The sequence below is a fragment of the Mustela lutreola genome, chromosome 8, assembly GCF_030435805.1.
Source record: "Mustela lutreola isolate mMusLut2 chromosome 8, mMusLut2.pri, whole genome shotgun sequence".
In the NCBI taxonomy this organism is placed as follows: domain Eukaryota; kingdom Metazoa; phylum Chordata; class Mammalia; order Carnivora; family Mustelidae; genus Mustela; species Mustela lutreola.
The window spans coordinates 145,862,136-145,889,476 of NC_081297.1; the positions used below are offsets into that span (position 1 = coordinate 145,862,136).

Below are 27,341 nucleotides of genomic sequence, written 5' to 3' on the forward strand. Positions count from 1 at the left end.
CAGGGTCTCTCAGTGATCAGGGCCGGGGGGCCTCGTTCCTAGGTTGGGCTCCTTCCTGGAGAATGGCAGGGAGCAGGGGGTGGACCCCAGGGAAGGAAGGCCCCCCCCGCACCCCACTCCCTCATCCCTTCCCGGGGTCGGCCTCAGGTTACCTGGCACGAAGAGTGAGTGGGCTGGGCAGGAAAGGGAGCAGCTCTCCACACCGCCCACCTTGCTGCAGGACAGCTGGGGCCAGGGGGAGGCTTTGGCACGAGAAAGGCATTTGCCTGTGTCTGAGGAGGGGAAAGACATGAGAGGGCTGGAGGGGACCAGGGTGGAAGCTTCTAGAAGCCCTGCCCCTGAGTGTGGACCATGGGGGACTCCTGCCACATCCCCACTTTGTGACCAGATCCTGGGGGGGGAAGGGGCTAGGAGATGGAGGGGTCCACATGTACTTGGATGTGTGGGGATGCTGGGCCCAGAAAGCTGGCTTGTTCCCTCCTCCCTCTGACCAGCCCAGGCTGTCTGTGAGCAAGCTCGTGCCACAGGCCCAGACCAGAGGGCAGGGCTGGATTCTCCAGAGCAGGGCCATGCCCCTCTGGGTAAGGGAGCAGGTGGAAATGACATGGGGTTCTTGGCAGTGACCAAGCTCTGAGTATGTGAGGGTCACTGGGAGCCCCTCCTTGGGGCAGTCACTGACACCCATTAGGTGTCCGGAGAGATCCCAAACTAAGCTCTTCAGAGTTTCATAGGTGTTTTTTATTTATTTACTTACTTATAAAAATATTTTATTATTTGGCAGGCAGAGGGAGATGCAGACTCCCCGCTGAGCCCGACTCGGGGCTCGATCCCAGGACCCTAGGATCATGACCTGAGCCGAAGGCAGACGCTTAACCGAATGAGCCACCCAGGCGCCCTTCTCTGGTGTTTTTGACTCTTTTGAGGACTGACAGGTCTATAGCCCCGGTGAACTCAGAACTGATTTCACTCCCGTCTGGCTGGTCAGGGACAACTGACTGCAAAGGGCATGCCGCCGGAAGCATCCCCCGGAGGCTGTCGTCAATGGTCACGTTGCTTTTGGGAGCAGGCTGAAGCAGGGGACTCAGCCAGAAAAACAATTGTCAGTGTGGGTGATTTTCAACATGTGGCTTGACATCTTCAAGGAATCTTAGAAAGTTAACAATCTAGAAACGAAAACAAATTCGCAGCCCTCCAGATAAAACAGCTGGCCTCCAAGTAGATATAAGGCCGAGAGTCCTCTGTTCCCAAAGAATCAGGAAATTTCAAGTAAAACCACCTGCAGATAATGCAAGACACAAGGGCCATGGGAAGAACCAATGTTCCCGCTGGTTGAGAAGCAGGAGAAACATCTCTAAGCTTCCAAGGGAGACCTAAGCCCCCAGGACCTTCCCTGAACTTTCTCCAGATTCCTAAAGGGAATTGGCAGTGAGAGCTGGCAGCTCTGCTTTCCGGCACCAGTGGGGGCCACTCATGGGGGAGCCAAACCAGCCCAACCCTGAGCATCCTGGGGGCTCTTGCTGGGGGCTCTCACTGGGACCCCCCAAGGACACAAAGCACTGATAGCTCTGGCCCCAGTCCATTTCTCAGAGTTGGGTTTGCCTTGAAAAGCTTCAAGGGATGAGGAACATCTCCTCCTAGAGAAAGAGCCCACTGGCTGTGTTCACTATAGAAGTGGTGAGTTTCCCAGGCTGGGTGGCCCTCAGCTGTGATGTAATTTCTCTGCTTGCATGGCATCGAGGGGACACAGGGGACTCGGGGGTAGGGCAGGGGGACCCACACAAATGTGCTCTCTACCCTGATCGCTGTGCTGAGTACTGATGTCCTTTGTCTCTGGCCCTGGGGTTCCGGGATGTCCTGAGCATCTGGGAAACAGCAGCAGGCCAGCTGACGAGCTGCATGTAGGCGACATTTCTGACCCCACCGTATGTACGCACTGATCTCATCACCGCCCAAAACCAAAGTCCAGAGAAAAGTTTAAAGTCACCTAACAAGCAAGAGGGAAGGCAAACTGACAGACAATAAGAAAAAAAAAATCATTTGCCTTAAAGTAAAAATGCCTGGTTGTGGGAGAACATGAATGGAGATAGAAGAAGCAGCTCTGAACGCAGACAGGGAGTGGCAGAAGGCTGGGGACCATGACCTTGATTGGCTCTGGTTTACTAAAACAACTGAGGCAGGGGACACTCTGGACAAGCCTTGGTTCTTCCCCAAGTTCCAACATGTAACTGCTCCTTGGGAGCTGTTATGGGAAGACAGCCCTCCCTTCCGTGGATCAAAGCCCCTACCCATGTCGTGTGGCAGGGTTTCCTCTGCAAATGGACCCACCAGCTAAAATACGACTCCAAATAAATACATCTGAAATAGACCTGTGAGGTTATTTCTAGAAGTCCCAGAAAATTCTCCTACACATGATTCAATTTCTAGTGGGTAGGAGTCTTCATATGCATATCACATATGATTCAAAACAGGATCCCTGGGGCAAAGTTTCCACAGCATCGGCAGAACAAATGGAACAGGGCTCCAGAAGAGTCCAGACTGTCATAACTTTTTTTTTTTTTTTTTTTTTTTTTTGGTATGAATACGCCACAGTTAGGTCATGCTCTCAGGATACAAGCTCAACAACATGGCGAACATCCATGATCAAGGCTCGTCCCCCCTTGCCTCAGGGCAAGGCCTTGGCTAGGGTAGTTGGAGCATCTTCAGATCTTGTCCTAGAATCACCTTTAATCCGAGGGTACCATGTGCAGAATGATCCCCACTGTGAACTGAGAGCACCCAGCATTTCTTCTGCTTGTCATTGAACTAATTATGGTATCTGGTTCCTTTATCCTTCTCATATTACCGCCGGGCAACTCCTACCCTTCCTGATGGAGAAACTCATCTCTCTGTGTCTGTACTTCAGACGTGCTCGTATCCAAAACAGATCTTTTGGACATTCCACACCAAGCCCTGACTCAATTGTCGATTGATGGCACATATCTTAAAAATGAAGAGACTTATAAATTCACGTGGAAACTCAAGATAAGTCCAAAAATAGCCAGATCAATCCTGAGCACAAAAAACTACGCTGGAAGGCTCTTGCTTTGTGACTTAAATACTCACTGTAAAGCTACGTTAATCAAGACAGCGGGATATGGGCATCAGGACAAGTGGATCAAAGGAAAAGAGAGCCCAGAAATAAACTCACATATTTATGGCCGATGGATTTCAAGAGGATGGCAGGATAATTCAACAGGGAAAAAGAATGGTGTTTTCAACAAATGGCACGGGCAAAACAATGAAGGTGGACCCCTGTCTCACACCATATAGAAATTAATTTGCAACGGATCAAAAGTATAAGAGCTAAAGTTTAAGTCTCCCTAAGTATCAGACCTAAAACTCTTATAAAGTTCTCAGAAGAAAACAGCTGTAAATCTTTGCGACCCTGGATTAGGCAGTGGTTTCTTTCTTTCTTTTTTCTTTTTTAAAGAATTTATTTATTTATTTGACAGAGAGAGATCACAAGTAGGCAGAGAGGCAGGCAGAGAGAGAGGAAGGGAAGCAGGCTCCCTGCTGAGCAGAGAGCCCGATGTGGGGCTCGATCCCAGGACCCTGAGACCATGACCTGAGCTGAAGGCAGAGGCTTAACCCACTGAGCAATTCAGGTGCCCCTAGGCAGTTGTTTCTTAAAAATGACACCCAAACCACAAGCAGCCAAACAAAAAAAATTGGTAAATTGGACTTTATGAGGATTAAAAACCTTTAGGCTTCAAAAGACACCATCAAGAAAATGAAAAGGACAGCTCATAGAATGGGGAAAATCCCCTGCAAATTATATATCCAGTAAAAAACCTGTGTCTAGAGTATATGAAGAACTTTAAGAACTTTTATAACTAAATAATAAAAACAGGTAACACAATTAAAAAAATAGGCAAAAGATCTGAATAGATATTTCCTGAAAGAAGATCTACAAATACTCAACAGGCACAGGGGAAGGTACTCAACACCATTGGCCGTCAGGGAAATACAAACCCAAACCACCGTGAGAACCCATTTCATATCCCCCATGATGGCCGTAATCCGAAAGTCAGAAAACAGCAAGGGTGGGCTTGGACGTGGAGAAATCCCACATGGCTGGCGGGACATCAAAGGGCACAGGCTCTTTGGAAAAGCGCACGGTTCCTCAAAAGTGAAACCCAGCATAAGTGCACGACCCAGCAACTGCACCTGGCGCACACCCGAGCAAATGGCACCTAATGGGACCGTTCACAGCATCATTCTTCATGAGTGCCTCAAGCTGGAAACCCACGTGTCCATCAACCGATGAACAGACAACCAAGATGTGGTGTAAGCAGACAGCGGGCTATCATTTGGCTGTCAAGAGGAATGAAGCAGTGACATGCACTCTGACATGGGGGACCCTTGAAAATACAACACTAAATGGAATAATAAGGCCCCATGTTGTATGAGTCCACTTACGCCAAGTGTCCAGAACAGGGAAATCTACGGAGACGAGGTAGATGACGGTTGCCTAAGGCTGGGGGTAGAGGGAGAATGAGGAGTGACTGCTATGGGCTTAGGGTTTCTTCCTGGAGTAACGAAAATGCTCTAAAATTCATTGTGGTCGCACAGTTCTGGGGTTATATGAAACACCACCGAACTGCACATGAGGGGGTAGGTGTAGGGCATGTGAATTACAGCTCAGTGAAGCCACTACTAAAAACAAAAACACAAAAGGAGGCAAGACAACACTCGGTTGGATTTACAAGAGCTGTCCAGGCTGGAATCAAGCCACCCTGACTGGCTGAACCTCTGACCATCTCTAGGGCACGCTCCATTGCTCAAGATCAAGGGTAGCTCTGTGTACCGACCACTGTAGCGTTCAACTTAGTGGTGGTCTGGAAATGGGAGGTTTACTGCCCATAACGGCGGCTCAGAGGCCACAGCACGAGGGACGGAAGTCAGAGGCCCTGTTTCCTGGATCATCACGCTGTGTGGGCTGCTCTGGCCGTGATCCCTAGGCAAGGACTTCCGACAGCATAGAGAGGCGTGAGGATTCCGCCGAAGACACACTGCATTTGCCTTCCTACTCTGAGGAGGAGCCAAGGGGAGCAGTCGTGGTACAAGCCCCCTGAGGATGGTATCCCAGTGAAGCCAGGACGGGCCCCCTGGACCCACCAGACCACCTCACGTGGGCGTGCGCGAATGTTTCCTTTAGACAACTCATCCCGGGGGTGGGAGACAAGCCGTCTGGTGTCAGACGATGGGGTGAGATTCTCCCAGGCCAGCAGAGGAGATGAGCGGTTCAAGGCTCGCTTGTAGTCAGCAGAACCCTGGGTACCGTGTAAAGACCAGAACAAACCCTAAGGGACCCTTTGGGTATCTCCAGATGGATTTTTTTTTTTTTTAAAGATTTTATTTATTTATTTGACAGGCAGAGATCACAAATAGACAGAGAGGCAGGCAGAGAGAGAGAGAGGGAAGCAGATTTCCCGCTGAGCAGAGAGCCCGATGCAGGCTCGATCCCAGGATCCTGAGATCATGACCTGAGCTGAAGGCAGAGGCTTCACCCACTGAACCACCTAGGTGTCCCTCCAGATGGATTTTATGGGTGATAAATTGTGCACTCATAATAGCACATTTACTTTCTGGGTGAATCGAAGCAGTCACTTGGAAAAAATGCTGCGCGTAGAGGAGCTAAACTACTACGAGGTCTTGTATCCCTTATCTGGGATGGCTCAACTTACTTAGTCACATGCAGCACCTTTTACTGGGAAGGCTACCCATAGATCACTCAGAGTTCCACTGTCTTTCTACCCATATCCCTTGGGAACACAGAAGTGGATTTTTCAGAACTTACTAGGAAGTCACGACTTATAGACCGTTGACTGCTGTCCTCGACATAACCCTGGAAGAGGACCGTGCACCCAACCAACCATTTCCCAAGATTCTCAGGACGGACAGAAGATGATACACTGGGACGGCTCTCAGCCAAGGCCACGGAATAATTCTCCCTGACGTCTGCGACTACTGACGCCCACGCGCTCCCTGGCAGACCCCTGTTCTTGGTTCTTGGGCTCACGCTCTCCCACCTCACGTGTTTAAGGTCACGCACTGCTGATCAGCTCCATTATGCTTCCCTCGCCAATAACTGGCCTGGATCTGGGCCTTGCTAGTGAGAATCACCATCTGAATTCTTTAAATCCGTCCTCCCATGCACTGCTAGGGAAACGGATATTGAACAGCGGTATAAAGTACGTCACACACAGCTTATTAACGACGACATCGGCTGTGGACAAACACAGGAGAAGGACAATGCCCACGGGCTGGGGGAGGCACATTCGGCTATCTTGCAGCGTGGCGGGCTGGTTCTCACAACGACACCACAGACAAAATCCCTACAGCTCCACTGGGGTAGATCCCATGTGTTATATGGGATCTGGCTCGTCAAAGTCGCCTGGGACCACAGCTGACAGTTCTGGGGGGCTACTAGTCTGTTCTAGGTGCATGGCTTCCCCAATCCCTCAGTGAACGAGGCCTTCTTGCAAACGATCTGAGGACAGAATTCCCTTCCAAGGGACGTGTATGAGCAGATTGTGGAGGCTGTTGGTCCCACCCCCAGGAACGGGGTAGCTCCAGCGATCATCAGGAAGGTGCCCCTTGCTGTGGGTGCTATGAGACAGCCGATGGTGTGGGATGAGGGATATCCCGGACCAGGAGGACTTCCTAGGGCAAGCGCTCAGGGGAACAGTGAGACCTTGGATTTTCTTCTGACCAATCAGCCCTTCCCTTTGGACCTGGATTCACGGTAGAGATGAGGGGAGACAATCCACATCGAGGTTACAAGGGAAAGCAACCTACACGCTGATGGCAGACTCGGGGAGTTGGTGGAACCAGTTTTCTTGGTCAGCCCTGGGAACTCTTGGGTCCTGGGTCTGGAGGGCCTTCCAGAACCTTCTAAGAATGCTATAAGTCATGACTGTCTGTCTCAGTCTTCCCACATCTAGTACCCAGAATGTTAACTGCTCTATGTAGTCACCAAGGTCCTAGCAGATGACTTGGAAGAAACGGGATAAAATCACACTGACTGACAGTGACCAACAATCAGACTCTTGGTGCAGGGTCGGTGGCCGTGTGAGGACCCAGACAAGACCCAGTGGCCGCTCCTGAAGCTCTGACCGTGGGAGGGATGACCGATAAGGTGCTGAGGATGAAAGGGCCCCTTCCCCATATGCCCAGAGAAATCCTGCCGATCCGACAGCTTTGGTAACAAGTCTACACGAGACCCAGCACAACCTCATTGATTAGCAGACACGCCTCTGAAAGCCAATCCATCCATGAATTTCCAGGCTCGGAAAGTCAGCTAATAGATGGCAGATTCACTCCGTGCAGGCTCCTAAGGCGGGTCAACCCATTCAGCCCTAGTACCCAGCATGAGCCATGCTCCTGGGACGGACCCCACAAGGACAGGCTCCTTCCTGCAACTCAGGACGAGACCAGCGGTGGGCTTTGCTGACCAGGGCTGCCTGAGCAGCCCAGCAGTCCTTATTGAAGTAAGCAATACTTTCAGCATAAATTTTATATCAGATGCTAAGTGATGGGATCCATTCCTCGATACTTCCACTCATTCATTCGACAAGTATTTACTGGGGGCCTACACTTGCCAGGCTCTGTCCTAGGTGCTGGGGATACAGCAGTGAACGAGACTGCCGAAGTCTCTGCTCCACGTAGAGAGCAGGCATAGGCTGTGTCTAGCGGCGGGAAGTACAGTGGGAGAAAAGAATATGAGGAGGCAGGGCGTGGTGGGCGGGGTGCAGGGAAGGCCTCCCAGAGCAGACAGCGACAGGGGTGAGGAGCCCTCCAGGCCAAGAGGGGAGCACTGGCGTGGTCATGTTCGTTGGGGGTGGGCAGCAGCCTCAAGGTCCCCGAGGCGGGCGGAGGAGGCAGGTGAGGGAGAGAGAGAAGGCCATCAGGCCAGGGTCCAGCAGCCGTTGGGCCATTCTAAGAACTCTGGCATTGCTTCCACATGAAGAGGAGTCACGGAAGGCTCTGAGCAGAGAGAGACACATTCTGAGTCAGATTCAGCTCTTGGGGGTACCTGGGTGGCTCAGTCGGTTAAATGTCTGACTCCTGACCTCAGCTCAGGTCTGGATCTCAGGGCCGTGAGTTCGAGCCCTGTGTTGGGCTCCATGCTGGGCATGGAGAAAAAAAAGTTTAAAAAATAAAATCGAAGGCTGCTCCGGCTGCCCCGGGGATGTTAGGGCCTGGCGGGGCAAGGATCTAAGAGCCATTTCAGGGCCGTGGTCCCAGCATCCACAGCAGCCCGGCACGCAGTGGGTGACCATGTGTTCGTAGAACCAGGGAATGTGGGGGCTGTCCGGAACTTAGCCTGGAGCTGCCCCAAGTTCTCCGGAGCCCACAGCAGAGGACGCAGGAACCCTGGGCTCACTGGGATTTCCCCTCCTCTTCCCCTTCTGGATCTTGTGGGGCCGGTGGCCTGGGCAGGTGGTGGGGCTGTGGAGACCCAGGGGCTCTGCTCTAGACCTTGATGCCACAGCAGTCCGAGCAGCCACCGCCTTTCCTCCCCCAGGTTCCAGGGCAGGACCAGGGGCAGATGGGGGAGCCGAGGCCTCTGTGCCCTCTGAGCTTCCAGCTCCTCCTAAGCCCACAGCTCCGAGGACCCTCAGATCCTCAGCTCTGTGTCCCCCTCCCCCTGCAGGTCCATTTCTGGGTCTCTGGAGGACACCCAGAGTGCTCTCCCACCGATGTCCCCTCTTCTTCCGCAAGCCCTTCCCGTTAGCCCCTCTCAGCAGCAGAGATTCCCTGCCAAGATCGCCTCTCCCTGCGAGGCCCACCCCACGCTCACCCCTCCCTGAGAGGTCACTGCCCTTCCCATCCGGGCACCTGGCGGGAGCGGGGAGGCCAGCACCCAGCCCGTCTTAAGGGGTCCCGGCGACGGCCCACCCCACGGCACTCACCCACACAGTCCTTCCGGTTCCAGTGCAGCCGCCTCCCCGGGGGGCAGACGCACTCGTAGCTGCCCTTGGTGTTGACACAGCCCTGGTCGCAGCTCCCGTTGTTCATGCTGCACTCGTCCACGTCTGGAAGCACAGGCGGGAGGAAGGGCATCAGGGCGGGAGGCTGGCTGGCAGGGCAGGGCCACCCAGGACAAGAGGGCCGAGACTCCCCTGACCCTGCGGGCAGCCGGCCACGCGTGAGATGCAGACAGGCGGCCGCACGCATCACACGCAGGAGCGCGCACCCCCGAGGCTGATGGACACAGACAGCAGCCCCTCCCCATGCCCCAGCGGTTTGCAGAACTCCTGCAGCTGCACCCGAACTGGGAGGAGGGCAAAAAGCAGCACAGAATTCAAGTGGCAAGAAGGTCTCACGAGGCAGGAGTCTCGAGTTTTCTCTTGCTGGGGCTTTGGACAGGCCGTTGCCCTCTGTGCAAAGCGCCCGGGGGGTGAGAGAAGCCACCTCCAACCCTCCAACCGGGAGACAGACTGGCCCAGGCTCATGCTGGGATGCTGGGCTCTCAGCGTCTGCGCGGCCTGCAGTGGGAGCGGCAGGCCCAGCGGAGCCAGTGCCCAGGTTTTGGGGTCCTTCCAGAAGAATCTGGAACCCACCCCAGGAGCCCCTTCCCCCGAACACCAGCTGTGCTCGATCACTTCACTTCTCACCCTATCTGACCTCCACGGCTGCCCAGCAGAGGGAGTGTGGTCACAGGAAATGACACCCTAGGACCTTGGGGCCATTCTTGGCTCCCCCACTTTTCACCTGCCAGGCCCACACACCTCCAAGTCCCATCATCTGTAGCTAAATACTTCTAGAAACTTCCCCTTCTCTGCACATTTCCCACCCTGCCCGAGCTCAGGGGCTCTGATTCCCATGCCTGAGTGGTCTCTCTGCTGGTGCTCTGGGTTCCACTCTCCTGAACATGTGGCAGTTAAAGTGATCTCATGACCTGAACATGCCCACGTCACACCTCTACTTAAGCCCTCCTTTGCATTAGGAAGAAAACCCAGGTCACCTGCAGGCCTCACACAGCCCTGCTTCCTCTGTCTGCACTGCGCACCACATTCTCCTTCCCTCCCGGGGCTCTCCCTGCTGCTTCTGGATCCCTCTGTGCTACCTCAGTGCCTTTGCATATGCTGATCTTTCTGGCATCCTCTCCCTCATCTCGATCCAGAAGATCCTCCTTTAGGAACTCCAGCCCCCTCACTGCCCCCGTCTCCGTTTGCAGCCTTTCTCTTTCGTCAGCTTCTCCCACTGGGACGAATCTTCTGTGGGACTCTGTGTAGTGGCCATTCCCCGTTCTGGACTGAGGTTCCCTTGCAGCTGCCGTTTCCGGGGGTCTATGCCCACAGCCTGGCCTGACGCCTGCCACCTAGCAGGTATTTGCTCCTCGCCAGCCCCATCTTCCCACCTTTGCTCTCAGCTGAGCCCTTCTGCCCACCAGAACCTGGCCTTGCTTTAAAGTCCCTTCCAGGCCCTCTGGAGTCAAAGTCGGGGTCAGGGTGTGGGGTGCAGCAGAGGTGGCCATGCGGCCAGGCGCGTGCCTCAGGGGGGAGGTGGCCCTGGCGGGCGGGCTGCAGACCTCCGCAGTGGGTCGTCCCATAGAGCGTGTAGCCGCGGTGACACAGGCACTGGAAGCTGCCCGGGGAGTTGATGCAGATGTGGTCGCAGGTCCGCTCGAAGGAGCACTCGTCGATGTCTGCGTGGCCACAAGGAGACAAAGTGCAGGGAGGAGCGTCAGGGTGCGGGGGTGTGGGCATGGCCTGTCACTCACGCAGTCTCTCAACACACAGCTGCACACAGACAGTCCCTGAGCCCTGCGGCTTGGGGCACAAGCCAAGTGAATGTTGGCCTTCCGGTCAGGGCCTGATTTTCCAGTCTGTCTCCAAGAACCTTACATTTCTGGGTTAGAAGCCATTTCCCATCTCTTCAAGAGGAGGGCAGGCTGGAAATACTCTGGATACAAGGTCTGATGAATTTTTGTCATTTTAATATCTCCCATTCTATTGTGATCAGGATGAGTATTTAATCTACATCTGCAGAAAATAGAGAGGGGCTTGCTTGAGGAGACCAGTGAACTGGGACACGAAACCAGGCCTTTGCGAGCCTGACCCCAGTGTGTTTTCTGGCCACTCCAAGAGGTCTCTTGAGAAAACAAGGAAAACAGCTCAAAGAGAAAAGGTATGGGGGGGGGGGATATGCTGCCCATAAGGGATAACAAAAAAGCCTTGATGGTATATGAAATTTGATTCTGAGCTTCCTGGCAGCTAGGGTATAAAAGGAAAAAGGGTCACAGAGTGCTGTTACTGGAAAGGAGGAAATGGACAGCATGCTCATAGAAGACAAGTCTGTCCTGGCCATAAATTCTGAGGAAAATGGCTCTCATGGGACAGCTGATAGGGGCTCCTAAGGGCAAAACAGCCACTGACCCACCTTACCATGGGCACCGTTGTTGGAGGTCATTCTTTGAATATACTACCTCATGGGACTATCCATGTTGCTGATCTACGTGTGTTGGTAATAATTCTAGCACAAGGAAGGAATCACACTGGGGTGCTCAAAGGAGGGTGTGACCCCTCCCAGCAGGAGAATCTGGGAGGATCTCCTGGTACTGGTGGCACTGGACTAGACCTTGGCGGAGAAGACTAGCTTGGAAGTAAGGAATGGAAGTAGAGGAAGGGCACTCTGAGCACAGGCCGGCAGAGGGCAGCACGGGGCCTCCAGGGAGTGGAGAAGACCGGCTGGAGCCCAGAAGCAAAACCGTCATGGCCCCCTCCTCAGCGGTGGCCCTCCGGTCCCACGGGCCAGCTGGGGGTATAAAGTCAAGGGCCCTCCCTTAGCCCTCCACAGAACTTAGCAAGGCAGATGGAGAAACTAAGTCAACGTGCAGAGGAGTCTGGAGACGTGACGTGCTCCCAACGGCCCCATGTGCTAAGGGGAGGACAGAGCCAGGAGACCCACTAGGGAGGAAGAGGCGAAGTCAGGGAGGAGGCTTGGGTCACAGGAAGAGTCCAGGACAGGCTGGCCCCAGAACCCCCTCACCGGTCTTCTGCTCTTGCCTTCCTCGGTGTCCTTGGGAGAGCACATCCCCTGTCCCTGAGGGCCAGTCCTGAGCGGCACAGATATGCCGACTCAGCCACGTGCGGTCTGCCAACCTTCTGGGAAAATGCTTATTCACCAGTGTCCCCTCCCCCAGGAAGCCTTCCCTGACTTCCCACTGCCCATCCTCTGGGCTCACACGGCATCCTGGATGACTCCTGGCTTCTGCCCAGACCTCACACCATGCCGCTAAGGTGCCCAGGAACCCTAAGGACTGCAGGAGAGCGCCTGCAGTGTGCCACACTGTCCACCAGGTGGCGGCAGCCCACCTCCGGAGCCTCTGGGGGTGGGGGTGGGGGTGGGGGTGCGCCACCAGGAAGGACAGGGTGCTGGAGCTGACGAGCTCTGCCACCGGCTCACCGTGGCACGGCTCACCGTGGCACTGCCCCCTGCCGCCCTCCCTGCACATGAGCGCGCGCGCGCGAGCGCACATACACGCTGATGCGCCTCCGGGCCTTAGTTTCGCATCCATAAAAGGGGCGGGTTGGACCGGGTGACTTGAGGAGAAAGTGGAAAGGCCAGTGGGGGCTGGCACACCCCGGCCCTTGCCCCCCACCCCCACAGGTGCCCGCGCAGGCCCGGGAAGGGCGGGCAAGGCCGCCGGAGGCACACGGGGTGGGGCTCACCTTGGCACGTCCGCTCGTCGGTCAGCAGCTTGTAGCCCTTCCGGCAGCCGCACTCGAAGCTGCCCACGGTGTTGCGGCAGAAGTGGTCGCAGCCCCCGTTGTTGGCCAGGCACTCGTTGATGTCTGCGGGGCGCCCAGCGGGCAGGGCGAGGCGAGTGGGCTGGGCTGCCAGGTGGCGGGGCCCCTGCCTCTGGGACTCCCTGCGCCCGCTGGTGCCCCGGCCTCGTCCGGTCCCCGCATCCCCATCCGAGTGGCCCAGGGGCCTGACTCCCAGCAGCGGGGGGCAGGGCGGGAGGCTGAGTTACGATGGTCTGCTGCGGGTGCATCACACATGTCCCCCCGACTCACTCGTGAGTTCCTTCCCGCCCCCGCCTCGGCCTGCTTCTCCGGGTGTTGCTCTCTGGGCTCCAGGCCAGCCTTGCAGACTGTGTCTTCAGAGACCTGTCCCTGAGGTGCTTCTTCTGACTCCACCGTTCCTCCTGGGCCCCGACCCCCAGGCTTGCCATGCCGGCACGACCCAGCACGTAGTAGCAGAGCTTTAGGAACGGGGTTCTCACCCTGATTTGGAGGCGCGGGAAAGAAGCAAGGAAACCAGAAACGACTCCTCCGAGGTGGTCACTGGCCGTGTCTCAGCGGAGCTGCTGACTTGGACCCCTACCCCCTGTGCCTGTCCTGAGTGTGAGGACCTGGGCGCTCTGTCCTGTGCAACTGGCACTGCCGTACGAGCGAGGCCCACCTGCCCCCTTTGTGCGGAGCCCCACGGAGGGGACTCTGTCCCACCCCGGCGACTCCAGATCGCGGATGGCGCCTCACTTCTTTTTCCGCAAACCAAACAAGCTAGACCCGACACCTGCAGGACGGTCCTAAAGTGGGGTTCCCATAGAATGCTCCCGAAACAAACCCCAGCTGTGTGGTCCTGAGCAAGGCTGAGGCGCCCCGTGGGCAGTCCGCAGAGCCTCTGGGAGGGGGTGTGGCCTAGCCCAGGACCACAGCAACCAGGGTGGCTTTGCCGGGGAGCCCCTGCGGGACCTGGCGCTGCGGCGCGCCGGGCACCCAGCGCACCCAGCGGGCATGCTGCCGCACCTCCTTGCCCTTGGCTGTCCTTCTCCCCACCCCAGGCACTTCTGCCCCAGAGACCCACTCTGTTTGCATGTTCTGGTGACTCTGGCACCAGGAAGGTGGCAAAGGAAGGGAACCCCAGATAGTCCCCAATAAGGGAGGCCTGGGGGTTATCAGATCTGCCCCTGAATCCTGGCTATGCTGCTGCCTGGCTGACTTCAGCCCACTGAATACAGTAGGTGCTCTATATGTGCTCACCAAGGTGATCACGAAAAACAATAATTTCTCAAGTCCGGGAATTCTGCACACATGTATGTTCCAGGAACAAAAATGCCTAAGGATGAGCCCAGACCCCGCAGCAGGCAGTCAGACCTTGTGGTGCTCACCGTACGTACTGGGCATTCGCTCATGCCGGTGCCCAGGCCGAGCACTTTCTGTCGAAGTCTTGTATGATCTTCAAAACACCTGGGGGACCAGATCCCCCATTCTAGAGGGGATCACAGCTACACGTAGCAACCAAATTGGGGCCCGGCTCCAGCTGTCTACAAAGACAGGCTCTCTCCAGAGCACCATGCCAGCCCCACAGCCTCCAGAGAGTGGACATTAAGTTCAGCTGAGGATCTGTCCTGGGTGGAGGCCTGGGCATCTCTGTCATCCTCTCTCCTTGGGAATTATAGGAAGACGGGGAAATTTCTAGCTAAAAGCCTCTGGCAGGAGAACGGAGACCTGTCTCAGCCCTGTCCCAGCCAGCTGTGTGATCCTGGGCAGGGAAAGGCGTCTCTCTGAGCCTCACGTTCCCCATCTGTGAACGGGGTTGGGAACAGGCGCCTCTCACAGACGAGATGTGCAGAGGCGGTCTGCCTCCTCAGGAATGCCTCAGACCTTCTGGAACCCCCAGCCTGTTCTTATCCCCATCTGCGCCCGTCAGCCGAGGGGCTGTCACGACAGCCAGACAGGCCAGGGGAAGCATGTTTGCTTGAGGCCAGGCTGGTGTGGCGGCAGCCTGGGGGTAGGAGTGGGAGAAGCACCCCGCAGCTCTAGCCAGGGTACAGTCACACAGCCCCTGGACCTTCATTCTGAGGGGAGCCTGGGGTGTGGCTTCTGCCCCTCTCTCCCCTTCCTGCCCTTCTAAGGCTCCTCTCTTTCCTCACTGTGCTCACACTGGTCCTGATCCCATAAGGCAGCCAGCAGACCCCTACCTGTTTACAAGTCTCCCGTGGCCCCCGGGCATCCCAGGATGAAGGGCCAGCCCCTTTCTGTAGGCCCTTCCCTGGGCATCCGGGCCTGGGTGTCCTGCCTTCCCCTTTCTGTGCGCTTGGCTTCTGCCTCCGCAGCCCAGACTCCGGCGGCCTTACCCAGTGGGGCCCCCACATGGCCTGTCCCTGCAAACAGCTGCCTCCCTGGGAAGCCTTCCCTGACATCCCCTCCAGAGTTGGCTGTCCCCTTGACATGGACACAGATGGGGGAGCTGGCTCCTGTCTGGGGGCCCCGGACCCAGGATGCAGCCTGCACCGTGTGACTGCCCGCAGCGTTCACTGAGGGGATAAAGAATGAAGGAGTCAGAGTGGCTGAAAGTAGGGTCAGGGGAGGGAAGGCGGGGTGGGAGCTATAGGAACACACAGAACACACAGAAGGACAACGGTTCCTGCTCCTTCTGCCCATCCCGCTGTGGGGGCACAGCACGGCACCCCAGGGGCCATGTGGAGCGCTTCCGGGCGGGCATGGGCTGGCGTTGCCCTAGAGCAGCCTTGTGGGGAGGGCGTGCTCCTGGGCAGAGGGCAGGTGAGGGAGAAACAGATGGTGGGTGGGAGTTCTCCCAACTCTTCTGGAAGGTGTTGGGAGGAGGGGCCAGTGTCTCTGAAGAAATCCAGGTTCCAGCTCTGGGAGTCAAGGCCCCAGACCTCCCCGCTCTCAGAAGGGCCGATCAGCGAGGTGCCCCCTTCCCAATGTCAAGCAGGTGCAGCAACTAACAGGGAGCCTTGAGGCTGGAGCCCTGCACTGTCCACACTCTTGATCACATCCTCCTGATCACACCATGGCTCCTGTGTCTCCGGCAGAACTACCCCCACTTTCCCATGTGTGTCGCCAACTGCCGCGTGACCCCTGTGGCCCGGGCTTCAACTCCGGATTTTCCAGGGCCTTTGTTACCTTCACCCTCCAGCCATTGGTCTTGCTTCACAGTGGCTTGTGGCTTCCAGAATACGCTGAACCTTTGAAATCACTCCTTTGATGTCCCTTCTGGGCCCTTGCCAGGACCAGGGCTGTACGCCCACTGCGGAGCCAAAGCCTCGGGGCCGGGAATTCCCAGCTGGGCTGGTCCCCGCCAAGTGCCCGCGCTCTGACCTGCGTCTCTCCGGTTGGCCCCAGGGAGCTCGGCTGTGTGCTCGAGGCTCTGAGACGCCAAGCCCGGAGGTCAGCCTTCATTTTCCAGTGTTCTTTGATTTGAGGATATGATGCAGTTTTTGACTAGTCCCCTAATCCTTAAATTCTACCTCCAAGGACAGTATCCAGATACCCGGTATCAAGGACAGCATCTCATCTCTACTACTGTGGCCAGCACCTGGGTCAAGCCAGGTCATCTCCAGCCTGGGTGGAGACAGCGGCCGCCTCCCTGCTCTTCCAGACCCTGCTTAGAGAACCCCGTCCAAGCTGTGGTCAGGGACTGGCTCAAAATGGAAACCGAGCCAGTGCTTTCCCTGCCCGGGAGTGTCTGGGGGGCGTGCCAAGGTTTGGAGGAATGAAGGGCCCAGCCCCCCAGCACACCAGCCCCCCAGCACACAGCCCCTGCACCATCTGGCCTGGCCTTCCCCACGTCTCACATCCCTGGGCACCCTGGACCCCTTCGGGTCCTTGCACCCTGGGCCACGGTGCCTCTGGAAAGGCCGCCAGGATGAATGCCGCTCCCCACGGCCTCCCAGCCCCGGAGCAGGGCGGGCTCTGGTCCTTGCCTGCTGCCAGGCTCTACGTCTCCATCCGGCACCAAGCAGTCAGTGACACATGTATAGCTCGTGATTTAAAAAACTGAGAAACTGTCTTCTGCATCCGATAGAGGATCTCCAGGGACAGGGAAGCTCTGGTTCATGGACCTGTCTCCCCAGCCCCTGAACACGGCGGGGGGAGCCCAGAAATCCCATCTGGTGGGGCAGTGAATGAGATCTGCCTGCAGGGCAGAGGGGGGAGGGGGTCCAGCTGAGGGCAAAGGGCTGAGCAGGGGCAGCCCTCGTTAAAGAGCTGGAGTGGTTCAGGAGAAGCTGCGGGAAGCAGCGTGGGGGGCTCATCAGGGTCGGCCTCCGGCTGTGGGCAGCTCCCCTCGGCACCACCCGTCCCCCAGACATGAGGTGGAGGTGGGGCGGGGACAGGTGCCCCCCCAGCCTCTCAAAACCCGGGCGGGGGCAGCACAGCCCCCCACAGGTGCTCTGCTGGGGCATGGCTGTGGCACGGACAGCTGGGCTTCTGGTGCCAGCTCCTGGCCTCAGGTCAGGGACTAGCTGTGCCGCCCCTGTAGTTCCGTGCCCGAGAGGGAGGCAGCGTGGGCCGACTTTACCCTCTTCTGCCCCAGCGCTGAGGGCACAGGGCCAGGCCTACTATGTCATTGCCGGCTGTGGGGACGGCTGGGCCCGCGGGGAGCCCTGGCCCGTCCCCCTGGCACCGAGTCCACGTGTTGCGGCTCGGCTCCAAGTGGGCCGGGCAGGGGCCACAGAAGGGCTTTATTTTCAAATAAACAGGTGCGAGGGCTGTTATTTCTGTCAATAACCCCTAATTTCTTCCCAGCAGAGCAGCTAGGAAGGGGAAGTCACATGCTATCTATTTTTATAGGCTTGAAAATAGCCCCCCTCGGACTATTTAAAACCTACAGAAGCCTCCACTGTCCGAATCTTCAGCCACTGGACTCAGGGAGTTCAAGCCCCTTTGCCCTTCCGCTCGCGTACCTCCAGCCTGGCCGGATCCCTGGCAAGGTGGAGGCAGGGGCCCACGGCTGCGGGGGGGAGGGGTGGGGCTCGCAGGTCCAGCCTGGCGAAGGGGCTGCCCCTCCCTCCCTTGCAGGGGCGCTGGCGGTCCCCTCTACTCCCTGCCCAATGGCTGTGGCTGCTCGGGCTTCTCTGCTGGGGCTGGGGGGTGGCCCTTCAGTCTCCAGAGTCCTGACAGCTCTCGCTTCTCTGCTCCCCTTGCTTCTTGTTTCCTGAAGGAGCCCTAGCACCCGAAGTGCCCTCGGAGGCACTCAGGAACTCTGTGGGGCTGAGCCAGCGAACCCGCAGGAACAGGAAGGTCTACCTGCTCTCTTCCAGAGGCTGGGAGACTGGCCCGTTCGCACAGGCGTCCCCTCATCCTCCGAGAGCCTCATTTCTAACTCCAAGTGGAGTCCTTCTGCCTCCCCAGTTCCCAGTTGACAGCCCCCACCGTGTCACTCCTCCAGCGACACGGACATACAGCGTCCGCATTTTTCTATGGGTGGCGAGAAGACAATCCCATCCCTGTACAAGGAGACTGGTCCTTCCCAAACTTCCCCGGGTCATGCTGTTGCCCCAGCTCTGCCAGATGCTACCACGAGGTTGAGGGTGAAGAGATGGCCGGCGCCCACCTCTGCCCCACGCCCCACCCAGGGCCTCAATGAATCACTGTGGGCCCAGGAGTTCCTGCAGTGAAGACACCGCTAGCCTAGCACGGCGGGCAGCCCTTTCCTTGGACAGCAGGACCCTAACTTGAAACCTGCGTAGTGCCCTGGCGTGGACCCTCCCTCTCGTCGGCCTCTCCAGCAGAAGTACGGCTGACCCCGGACTCCCCCCTGCCATCACAGGCAGCCATGGTCACACGTGCAGCGCGAGCATGCAGCCCCCACCCCTGCCTGAGTGGCTCTGAGCTGACCTTTGCACGTCTTCCCGTCGGGCTGCAGCGTGAATCCCACGGGGCAGCTGCACCGCACGCCAGTGGCCGTGTCCCTGCAGGTCCGGTCACAGCCTCCATTGTTTACCGCACACGTCTCTGGGGGGAGGGGGAGAGACAGAGATGCTCAGTCTCCTCCGACAGCAGCCACCTCCTTTCTCCATCTCTGCGGGGACCAACTGAGACAGGAGACCCGAATTGGAGTTCTGGCTGATCCCCTCTAGCTGTGGGCTTCCCCAAGCCCCAGGCTCCTCATGTGTGAAATGGGAGAATGGCACCACTCCTGTGGGGCTGCCGGTGAAGACCCACTGTGATGATGATGGTGGGTAAAGGTCTGCACGCTCCGGAGGGCTCTGCTGGAGTAAACGTCACTGCCAACAGGTCCGCCCTCCTGAGATCAGCGTGGCTGGTATCTAACTGCCTAGGGCCAGCTTCTTAAACCCTTGTCCTGCCCGGACTTGGATTCCAAACCTAGACTCGCAGTCCCTGGGGCTCCCAAAATGGTCTCAGCATGGACTGGCTGGTGGTCCTGGCTGTGGAGTTTCCGGGGCGGGGTTCCCCAAGCCCGCACACCATCCATCACCTTGATGAGACACTCAGCTCAACATCTGTTCTCACTGAGCCGTAAGCTAAAGGCGTCTGGTTTTTGTCCACTTGAAGCTTGTCTAGTGTTTTTTTTCCCTTTGCAAATTCAAAGGGCCTGGAATGGCTGGGGCAGAGCCTAGGTCACCGAACCCGTCGTGTGGTGAGAATGATCCTCCCCAGGCCTGGAGAAGGGGCTGGCAGAGCTGGGTCACCAGGGCGCAGGTGGCCCGCACACGGAGGACCGCATTTCTGGGCATTTCAACCTGGGTTTCTTCCTGAGCAGCTGTGTGCTTTGATCTTGTGGAAACCGTGCCTGAATGGGCTTCTCTCTTCTCTTCGTTGTTGGGAGCTGAGGAGTCAAAGGCCCCATTTTTTAAAATCCAAAACTCTTCGCCTGCCTACCTTGGCTTCCTCTGGGCACCTGGCCCCGTGGACCTTTTCCCTGAAGGTTCCCCCTAATTGGTTTATTGTCTGTCCTTCTTCGCTGTCTGTATTCCCAGAGGCGTGATCACTGAATAAATATGCCAGTAGCCAGGAGTCCCTGCTGCTCATTTTACCAAATTCCTGATACCTTTCCTTTGAACTTCAATTTGTGTGCGTGTGTGTGTGGGGGCTTGGGTGGCAGGGCAGGGACGGGGGGACATCTGGCTTTCCCTTCTGTGTCTACATCTGCATCTCTGTGATCCTGCCGGGTGGAGGTGGGGCATAGCAGGTGTCATCCTGAGTGTTCTGGACACAGGGGCTAGGGGTGGCAGAGGGCCCCCGACCCTTCTTCCCAAGGCTGAAGTCTTCACCATGATAGGATGAGTTGTAACTACTTGTGAAAGGCGAGTCCCCCTGCCTCTGACTCCTCCTGGCCTGTCTCTCTGTGTGTCTCCACAAATCTTAGACCCCAGCTGGGTGTGCGCAGTTCTGTGGGTTTTCCTGTCCATGTATGTGCTGGCCCAGCAGCGTGGAGGCCTCACACGAGCTGGTGTTCCCAGGCCCAGCTCAAAGGCCACCTCTGCAAGGAGCTTCCCAGGCCCCAGGCGCAGAAAGAAGGCCACCGCCCTTCCCTGTACTAGGGTGGCCTTTGTTAGCGGAAGCCGGGCTCTGCCTGGAGTCTGGCCTGCTCAGGCCCTCTCGTCTCCCCACCGGCCTATTTACTGGGACAGCGCAGGTGGGCAGGGCAGAGTGTGAGCTTTGCCCTGTCCTCCCGGACTGACCCAGGTAGGCTACCCCCCGGGCTGGACCGCGACACCCGCACCTGGCAGGTGAGGACAGCACGCGTTCCCTCCAGGGCCGGAGGTGAGATCAAACGGGTTCCTGCTCGAAGCGCTTGGTCTGGGTCCTGGCATGTAGTAGCTGCTCCACAAACGGCAGCTGCCCCTCCTGGGCTTCTAACCAGAGAGGAAATCCCGCCTCCCAGCCCCACATCAAAGGGCCAATGCAGGCTCCAGGTGCCTTTTCAGCCTTTCATGTGGGAGAGCCCCACTGAGGGCCTGCCTGCTCTCCAGGGGCAGGGAAGTAAGGCTCAGGCCCTGGAGAACTGGGACTGGAATATAGCTATGACCTTACTCGGGGACAGTGACAGCGACTGGGCCTCTCTGTGGGGAGGTGGGCTGCGGCTGTGTCTCTGAGATATGGACCTGGTCAAATGGGCTCCTGTTGGGCCTTCATATCTCTGGGGTCCTGGGGGGACTCAGAACTTGGCCTTCCAGAACTGATGGGACTCCGCACACACAGGGCAGGCGGAGGCCAGGAGGGGGCTGGGGTCTGCGTGAAGACTCAACCACTCTCTAGCTTCTCCCCTGCACGGTCCACATGTTTAATCTCCTGTGTTGCCCTAGACAACGTCTGGGGTCTAAACTTCACGTTCTGAGTGAGGGGCTCGGGGGCCCCGGGGAAGGCCCTGCGGGCTGTTCTGGGCGCTGACACCATCACTCCACAGCACTTGGTTATGGCAGGTCCCCTGCTCCAGTCCCAGCGCAGCCCTCCAAGCCTGAAGTCCCCCAGACTCTCAGCAGCTCTGAGAGGCAGTTCCCGCCCCTTCCACCTCCCAGGCAAGTAATCAGCCCAGGGTTGTGCGTTAAGTGGCAGAGCTGGTGGGACCTGCTGGGTCCGACTCCAACCCGCGTGACAGCCTGAAATCTCCAGTCCCAGCTCCAGGGCCCTACAGCGCCAGCAGGTGCCACTCTCTCCACATTCCACCCTGACGGCTCCTGTTCCAGTGCTCCCGGCCTCCGAGCATACCGCTCCCTGGGGCCCCCAGGCCTGGTCTTGTATTTCTTTAGCATCTGATGCCAGTCCCTGCCCTTAACAGCTGCCGTTCTGGGCCTGGCGACCAGAGTCTGCCTTTGTGACATTCATAGCCTTGCCAACGGTCCCTGTCTTCCTGGCCACTGCCTCACTCTGGGTAGCCGATGCCTCCAGGCTCGTGCAGTAACGCTAAGAGCCAATACTTACTGAGGCCAGGGCCTGGCTGGGTGGGGGAGGGGGCAGTGCACCGAGCAACCAGCCTCCAGCCTGTTCTCTATGCTGCCCACGCCACTGTTCCTGCCAGGCCCCTAGCATCCCCTCAACAGCACAGGGTTGGTGGCTGTGTCCTTCTGAGGACAGCAGATGTCCACGGCACGATGTGAGATGCACAGAAAGGAGGACAAAGTCTACTCAGTCCTTTGGGCTCAAGTCAGGTTCGGGGATTAAAGTCTACAGTTACAGGATGGGCCGGCCTGGGTGGCACTGGGAGCTTTGTGCCTGGGAGTTTCCAAGCGTAGGCTGCTGGGAGCTGCTGAGGGAGCTCCTCGCCTTGGGTGGCCGTCAGCCTGGGACCATCCCCCTGGACCACTTTCTCTGCTTGCCTCAAAAAGCAGCCTCACCTCCCTGCTTCCCAAGACTAGAGGCACCCAGGCCTGGCACTGGGTCATCACTGTCTCAGATGCAGAAACCAGGCAGCCTGTCCTCTCCTCTGACTGCAGGATCCCCCACGTGCAAACAGCAAACACGGGCTGGGGACTGCAGTGGTGCTGTCTCTGGCACCTCAGGGAGGGGCTGCAGATGGGGTGCCGCTGCTGCCCTGCGAGGCCACACCCCATCTAGGAGCATATGCTGCCAAGGTAGGCTGGAATCCAGGCGCCAGACCTCCGGGGGTGCGAGGGGGAAGAGGGCAGAGCCATACCCTTAGGGTGTGTCCCAGGGAACTGAAGACATTCTTTCTGGACTCTGAGAGCCCTCTAGTCTCTCCAAAAGAGCTACTGGGTCTTTCCAAAGTCTCTCCTCTCCCCCTGGGGGCGACAAGAGGAACAGCCCCCCCAGAACACAGTCCTCTACAGCCGACAAAGGACCCTCTCATCTACTGGCCTCGCATCAGCCCCAGAAGTTGGCTTCTTCTGCAGGCAGAGAAACAGAGGCTCAGGGAAGTTCAAGGACTTGTCCAGGCAGGACCGACTACCCATTGTGACATCCCACGCGAAGAAAAAATGAAGGGCCCTCGCTCAAATATTGGAAATTTCAAGACAGAGGCGACCAAACACTCAACCAGTTGGGGGCCCTTCTGAGGGTAGGGCCTGGGGCAAGTGTATGGGTCACACACCCGTGAAGCCAGGCCCGTGTCTCAAGTCTCTCCATTACTTAGAGAAGCCAATATTTGGACCCAAGGTTGGGGGACTCCCGACGGATGAGTGAGCCAGACCAGGTCAGAGAGCCAGGTGTGGTCGGGGGCCACGCAGCTGGCAGTGGGGCAGTGGAGATGGGCATTCATGGTGCCTGGTCTCCTTCCCAGCAAGGTGGGCCAACTCTTACCCTGCGTGGCCGGGCTGGAGGCAGGGGAAGCTGGGCATGGGGTGGGGGTTAAAGCGGGAAGGAGCCTGGGAGTAAACCCCTTTTCAGCAGGTAGAAAAACCCTAGATGTGTCACCAGGCCAGTCTTTGGTCTTTTCCCTACAGAGGCAGAGCAGATGTGAAGACAGGAGGCCAGCCCTGGGCTGGAACGGCGGGCGGCTCTTTGAGTTGGAGCTGTCTGCCTGCTCTGCCCTAGGTCTGGGCCAAGGTCTGGGAAGGCCTGTGGACAGTCTCGGTGATTGCACAGGGGCTGACACAGGAGCTGCACACCTGGCCCTGGGGCCTTAGGCAAGCGCTTGTCCTCCTGGAGTCTGGGCTTCCTGACATGTGACATGGAAGTGATGGCATTTACCGCGGAGCTTGTGCAAGGCCCGGACAAGCGTGGACATCATGGTGCTTTGTAAATTGTCCCAACAGTGACCACAGGCTTGGTCCCGGACCTCCACGTGCAGAGTCTTAGCACTGAGTCTGTCGAGGCTTCATCTGAGCTCCTGCTCTGGCAGCACAGATATGCCTCAGAAAGTCCCTGGGTGTCTGGAGACCTCAGCTTGGTGGAGCAGCAGATGGGTTCCCTGCTCTGTCTCAACAACAGTTTGGGAAAGACTCCTTGGTGCTGGGAGGCTGAGAGAGAGGAGCAGAGCTAGAGATGCGTCTGACACTGACCCAGGCCTCAGGGCAGACAGAATGGGGCGTGGACTCTACCTACTGGCCCAGGAGTCCGGACCCCCCTCCCCCTGGCTCACCCCATCACATCCAAGCATGGGCTCCAGGCCCGTGCACCCCTCAAGACTCAGAAGGCCCCTCCGAGTTCTCCTGAGCCCTGCTGGCTCTCCCAGGCCTCAGGCTTCCATTCGTGTGGTTGTCTCCCCCAGAGACCACTCACTCCCCAGGAAGAGCTGTGTTAGGGGTACCCCATGCCCAGCACAGGACCGATTTCTGCTGAAAGAACAAGCCCCTGGAGGAAGGAGGCGGGGCGAGGTGACCAAGCCCCGGCCCTATGCTGGGCCTGGCAGGGGGAGGCAGCCCGACGAGCCTGCCAGCACAGAGGACCTGCGAGTGTAGCCCCCTGCGAGTGTGGCCGCGCTAGCCAGGGGCACAGGCACGGGGCGAGGAGGACGCTCACACGGGCTGACGGCAGGCCGAGCAGCGTCCCCTGCTGAGAGTGCCCCGAGGAGAACTGGAGGCCCGAATGCCACCCTTAGTTCCCAATGTACTGGGGGACTTTAGGCAAAGGATCCTCCGGTCCCTAGGCTGTGGCTCTCCCCCTGGTGTGACTGGGAATCCCAGGAATCCCAGGCTTGTCTCCAGGGGACGGGTCAGGCCCCGCTCCGGAGGCTCTGATCGGTGGCGGAGCTGTGAGCCCCAGGACCCAGAGAGACCCCGCTGGCCCAGACATCTGCCCTGTCCCCTGCAGGCCCCACCCTGGTGGCTGGAGGAGCCCAACGCTCTTGCTGCCACCTGTCCAGGCCTCAGTCAGGGCTGGCCCACCTGCCCTTCTGCCGCTAAGACCAAGGGAAGCCCGCTGGGAAGAGGGGTTAGGCCCTGGCTCTCCCTGCCCAGCCTCGGAATCTCTGCCTTTGCGCTCTACTCTCTCAGCTGATTCCTGAGCCGTCCGTGGCTCCTGTCACTTTGGGGTACAAGCCATGCTCCCTGGCAGAGGTCTGCACACTGGCTGGCCTCTCCTTCACAGCCCACCTCTTTGTGCCGGCACCACTGACCTGTGGGTGGCCCTGTGGCCTGTCGTGGGCCTTGCCAGCAACAGATGACCATCTGGCACAGTGAGCCTGCTGGTTTTCTCGAAGTCCCCTGGGCAGGTGACAGGGGTCGGGCCCCCAGCCCCTCTGCAGGGAGGGGGAGCAGGGCTCATCCCTGTCTGCGGCCTGCCACCCCTGCTCCTGCCTCCCTCCTCTGCCCAGTGACCCTGCTCTGCCTCGGCTGGCGGATGCCCACTCCTGAGAGCCGTCTGCAGAGAGCGGCTCTTGCCTGTGCGGGGAGAGGCGCCATGAGGGCTGGGCGCTGGGTGACTCTGCCCTGGGGGCACCTGGGGCTCTGAGGGAAGCTGGGCCCTGGGGGACACCCTGGGGAAGGCGGTGCGGGGAGCCAGGGCGACTGTGGAGGCCAGGACAGCAGCCTCAACGGGAAGGGGCCCAGGCCGGGTCCCAGGGAAAGGGGGCCCTGGGAGCCCCGCTTGCCACCCAGCACTGTTCTCCGTCACATCTGAGGCCAGAGGACCCCTTGGCCCGTGGTTTTCACGGGCTGACCTTGAAGCAACCTGGTGGGTTCTGGGTTCTGGATGCTGCCTCTATAGCCCATAGTGGGTGACCATGAGACCCAACCTGGGCCCTGTGCTGACTCTGGTCCAGCTGCGTGGAGGGAACAGGCCCTCAGGCCCGCAGCACCCCACCAGCGCCATCTACCTGGGACCTGGCCCTGCTGAGGGCAGTTTGCTGTCAGCGTCAGTGGAACTGTCTTCTGGAGGCACGGGGCAGGCCTGTGATCTCAGGGGTGACACCTCTCACGGGCCTGCCTGCTGGGTGGGATTTCCACACTGGTGCTCAGAGAGCGGGACCCTTCTGGATCTGAGGGACAGTGCTTGGCAGTCTGTGGCAACAGGCGTGGGGGCTGCGGGCAGAGAAGAGGCTGACCAGGAGTGAGACGAGCAGACCTTGGGGAAGTTTCTTCAATCAGAGCCATGCCAGCAAGCCTTCTCCTGGCCTCTGGCTCCTGCCTTCAGTCTGGCTACTAAGGGGAGGGGCGCTGCGAGCAGACAAAGTGGGGCTCACGTGCACCCTCTTGTCGGAGGCCATCCCAGGAAGGAGAGCGAGAGATCGTGACGCCCATTCTACAGCAGCCTCATGAAGGCCCAGTTGGTGACCCTTCCTCGGCACTGCCTTGCCCCTCCCAGATGTGGGACCTTCTCAGAACACCCACCACCAGCAGCAAATGCCCGCTGAGCCCTCACATGCCACGCGCAAGGCCCCTGCCCACTGTTCCCTGGAGGGAGCGTGGGGTGGCATCATGCGCAGAGCAGGCCTGTGTGACACATCCCTGAGCCTCAGTCTCCTCATCTGTGGCCTGAAGGGCACCCCTGCAAGTTGCTGGCAACTTTTCCATGTCCAGGGAGCCAAAGACTCAGCCCAGACGCTGCTCAACAGAGGGGAACTTGTTCCGCATCCCCGATGGCTGCCGGGACTCAGGGAAAGTTAGGGCAGCGGACAGCCTGGGGCCCAGGGAGACAACGCCCGGCATCCACGCGGCCCTCTTCCCCCCCGACCCTGGGACTTCCGGGGGCCAGTGAAGCTGACACATGGATTCTGCCTTCCCTCTCCGAGTCCTGGCCTGTGAGCCGGGCAGACCTCACGGAAGGGTCCAGACTGCAGGTGCCCAGCTGGCCGCCAAAAGGCCCTCGTTCACGTCGCTGGTTCTTTCGGCCCGCTTCCCTATGGCACCACCACCTCCGACCTGATCGAGGTCAGGCGGGCCCCAGGCTTCTCATCTCATGGCCTGGGCCCAGCATTCCAAGGCCCCTAGGAAAGCACCAACGGCCTGGGCAGGAGAAGGCGGGAAGAAAGAATAGAATGTGACGGGGCAGTGCCTTGTGCCACACGTAGGCCAGGCGTTCCTCACTGAACATTTCATCCGAGCTGCTTCAGAGTACAGACTACGGCCCCCCTTCTAGCAAAAGAGAAAACCAAAGCTCAGAGACGTGAAGTGCCCCCGGCCTGGAGACGATGCTGATCCCCGGGGAAGTCAGGACAGAGCCCAGTCTGGCCGCAGAGCCTGGGCCTGGACAACAAACTGGAAACAATCACTGTCAGCAAAACTCCAATCCCGTACCTCTGAGAACAAACGCACAGTTCTTCAAACAAAGGTACCGCCCGCGGAGCCACCCGGACCCACCCCGGCTTCCTTGGGACAGACCCGGGAGTCTCGCTGCGGGAAGCCCTGAGCTCTGGTTACTCCTTGGTCGAGAGGCAGCTGCCGACGCCTGGTCTGCGGCCAGCACCGGGCCTGCCCTTGGCGGAGCCAGCCAGCCACCCTGGAGGCGAGGGGAGCCAGCAGGAGGGATCAGCAGCCAGGAAGGCTGGACGGTCGCCTGCCCAGGTGGCTGGGGCGCGAGGGGAGCCGTGGGTGGCTGACTGGCGCTCCCAGTCACTTCCGCTGTCTCTGCCCTCAGGGGCTCCTCGGAAGAGCGCGGACGAACCAAAGACTGTATTGGTAAATAAAGGTGCCCTGGACTCTGTGGCTTGGAGTTCAAGTTCCAGGACCCTCTGGA

The 27,341-nt window shown here is 58.4% G+C and overlaps 1 protein-coding gene across 3 annotated transcripts in view; it reads right to left on the bottom strand.

Moving 5' to 3' along the window:
- SCUBE1 (signal peptide, CUB domain and EGF like domain containing 1) overlaps positions 1–27,341 on the bottom strand; it is a 133,664-nt gene that overhangs the window by 15,864 nt on the left and 90,459 nt on the right. For all 3 annotated transcript variants that reach the window (XM_059187197.1, XM_059187196.1, XM_059187198.1), the window contains 5 exons: positions 18,645–18,761; positions 12,723–12,845; positions 10,580–10,696; positions 8,958–9,080; positions 153–272 (listed from right to left, as the gene is read on the bottom strand). In XM_059187197.1, the coding sequence (XP_059043180.1) occupies positions 153–272; positions 8,958–9,080; positions 10,580–10,696; positions 12,723–12,845; positions 18,645–18,761 (600 nt within the window). The remainder of the gene's footprint in view (positions 1–152; positions 273–8,957; positions 9,081–10,579; positions 10,697–12,722; positions 12,846–18,644; positions 18,762–27,341) is intronic.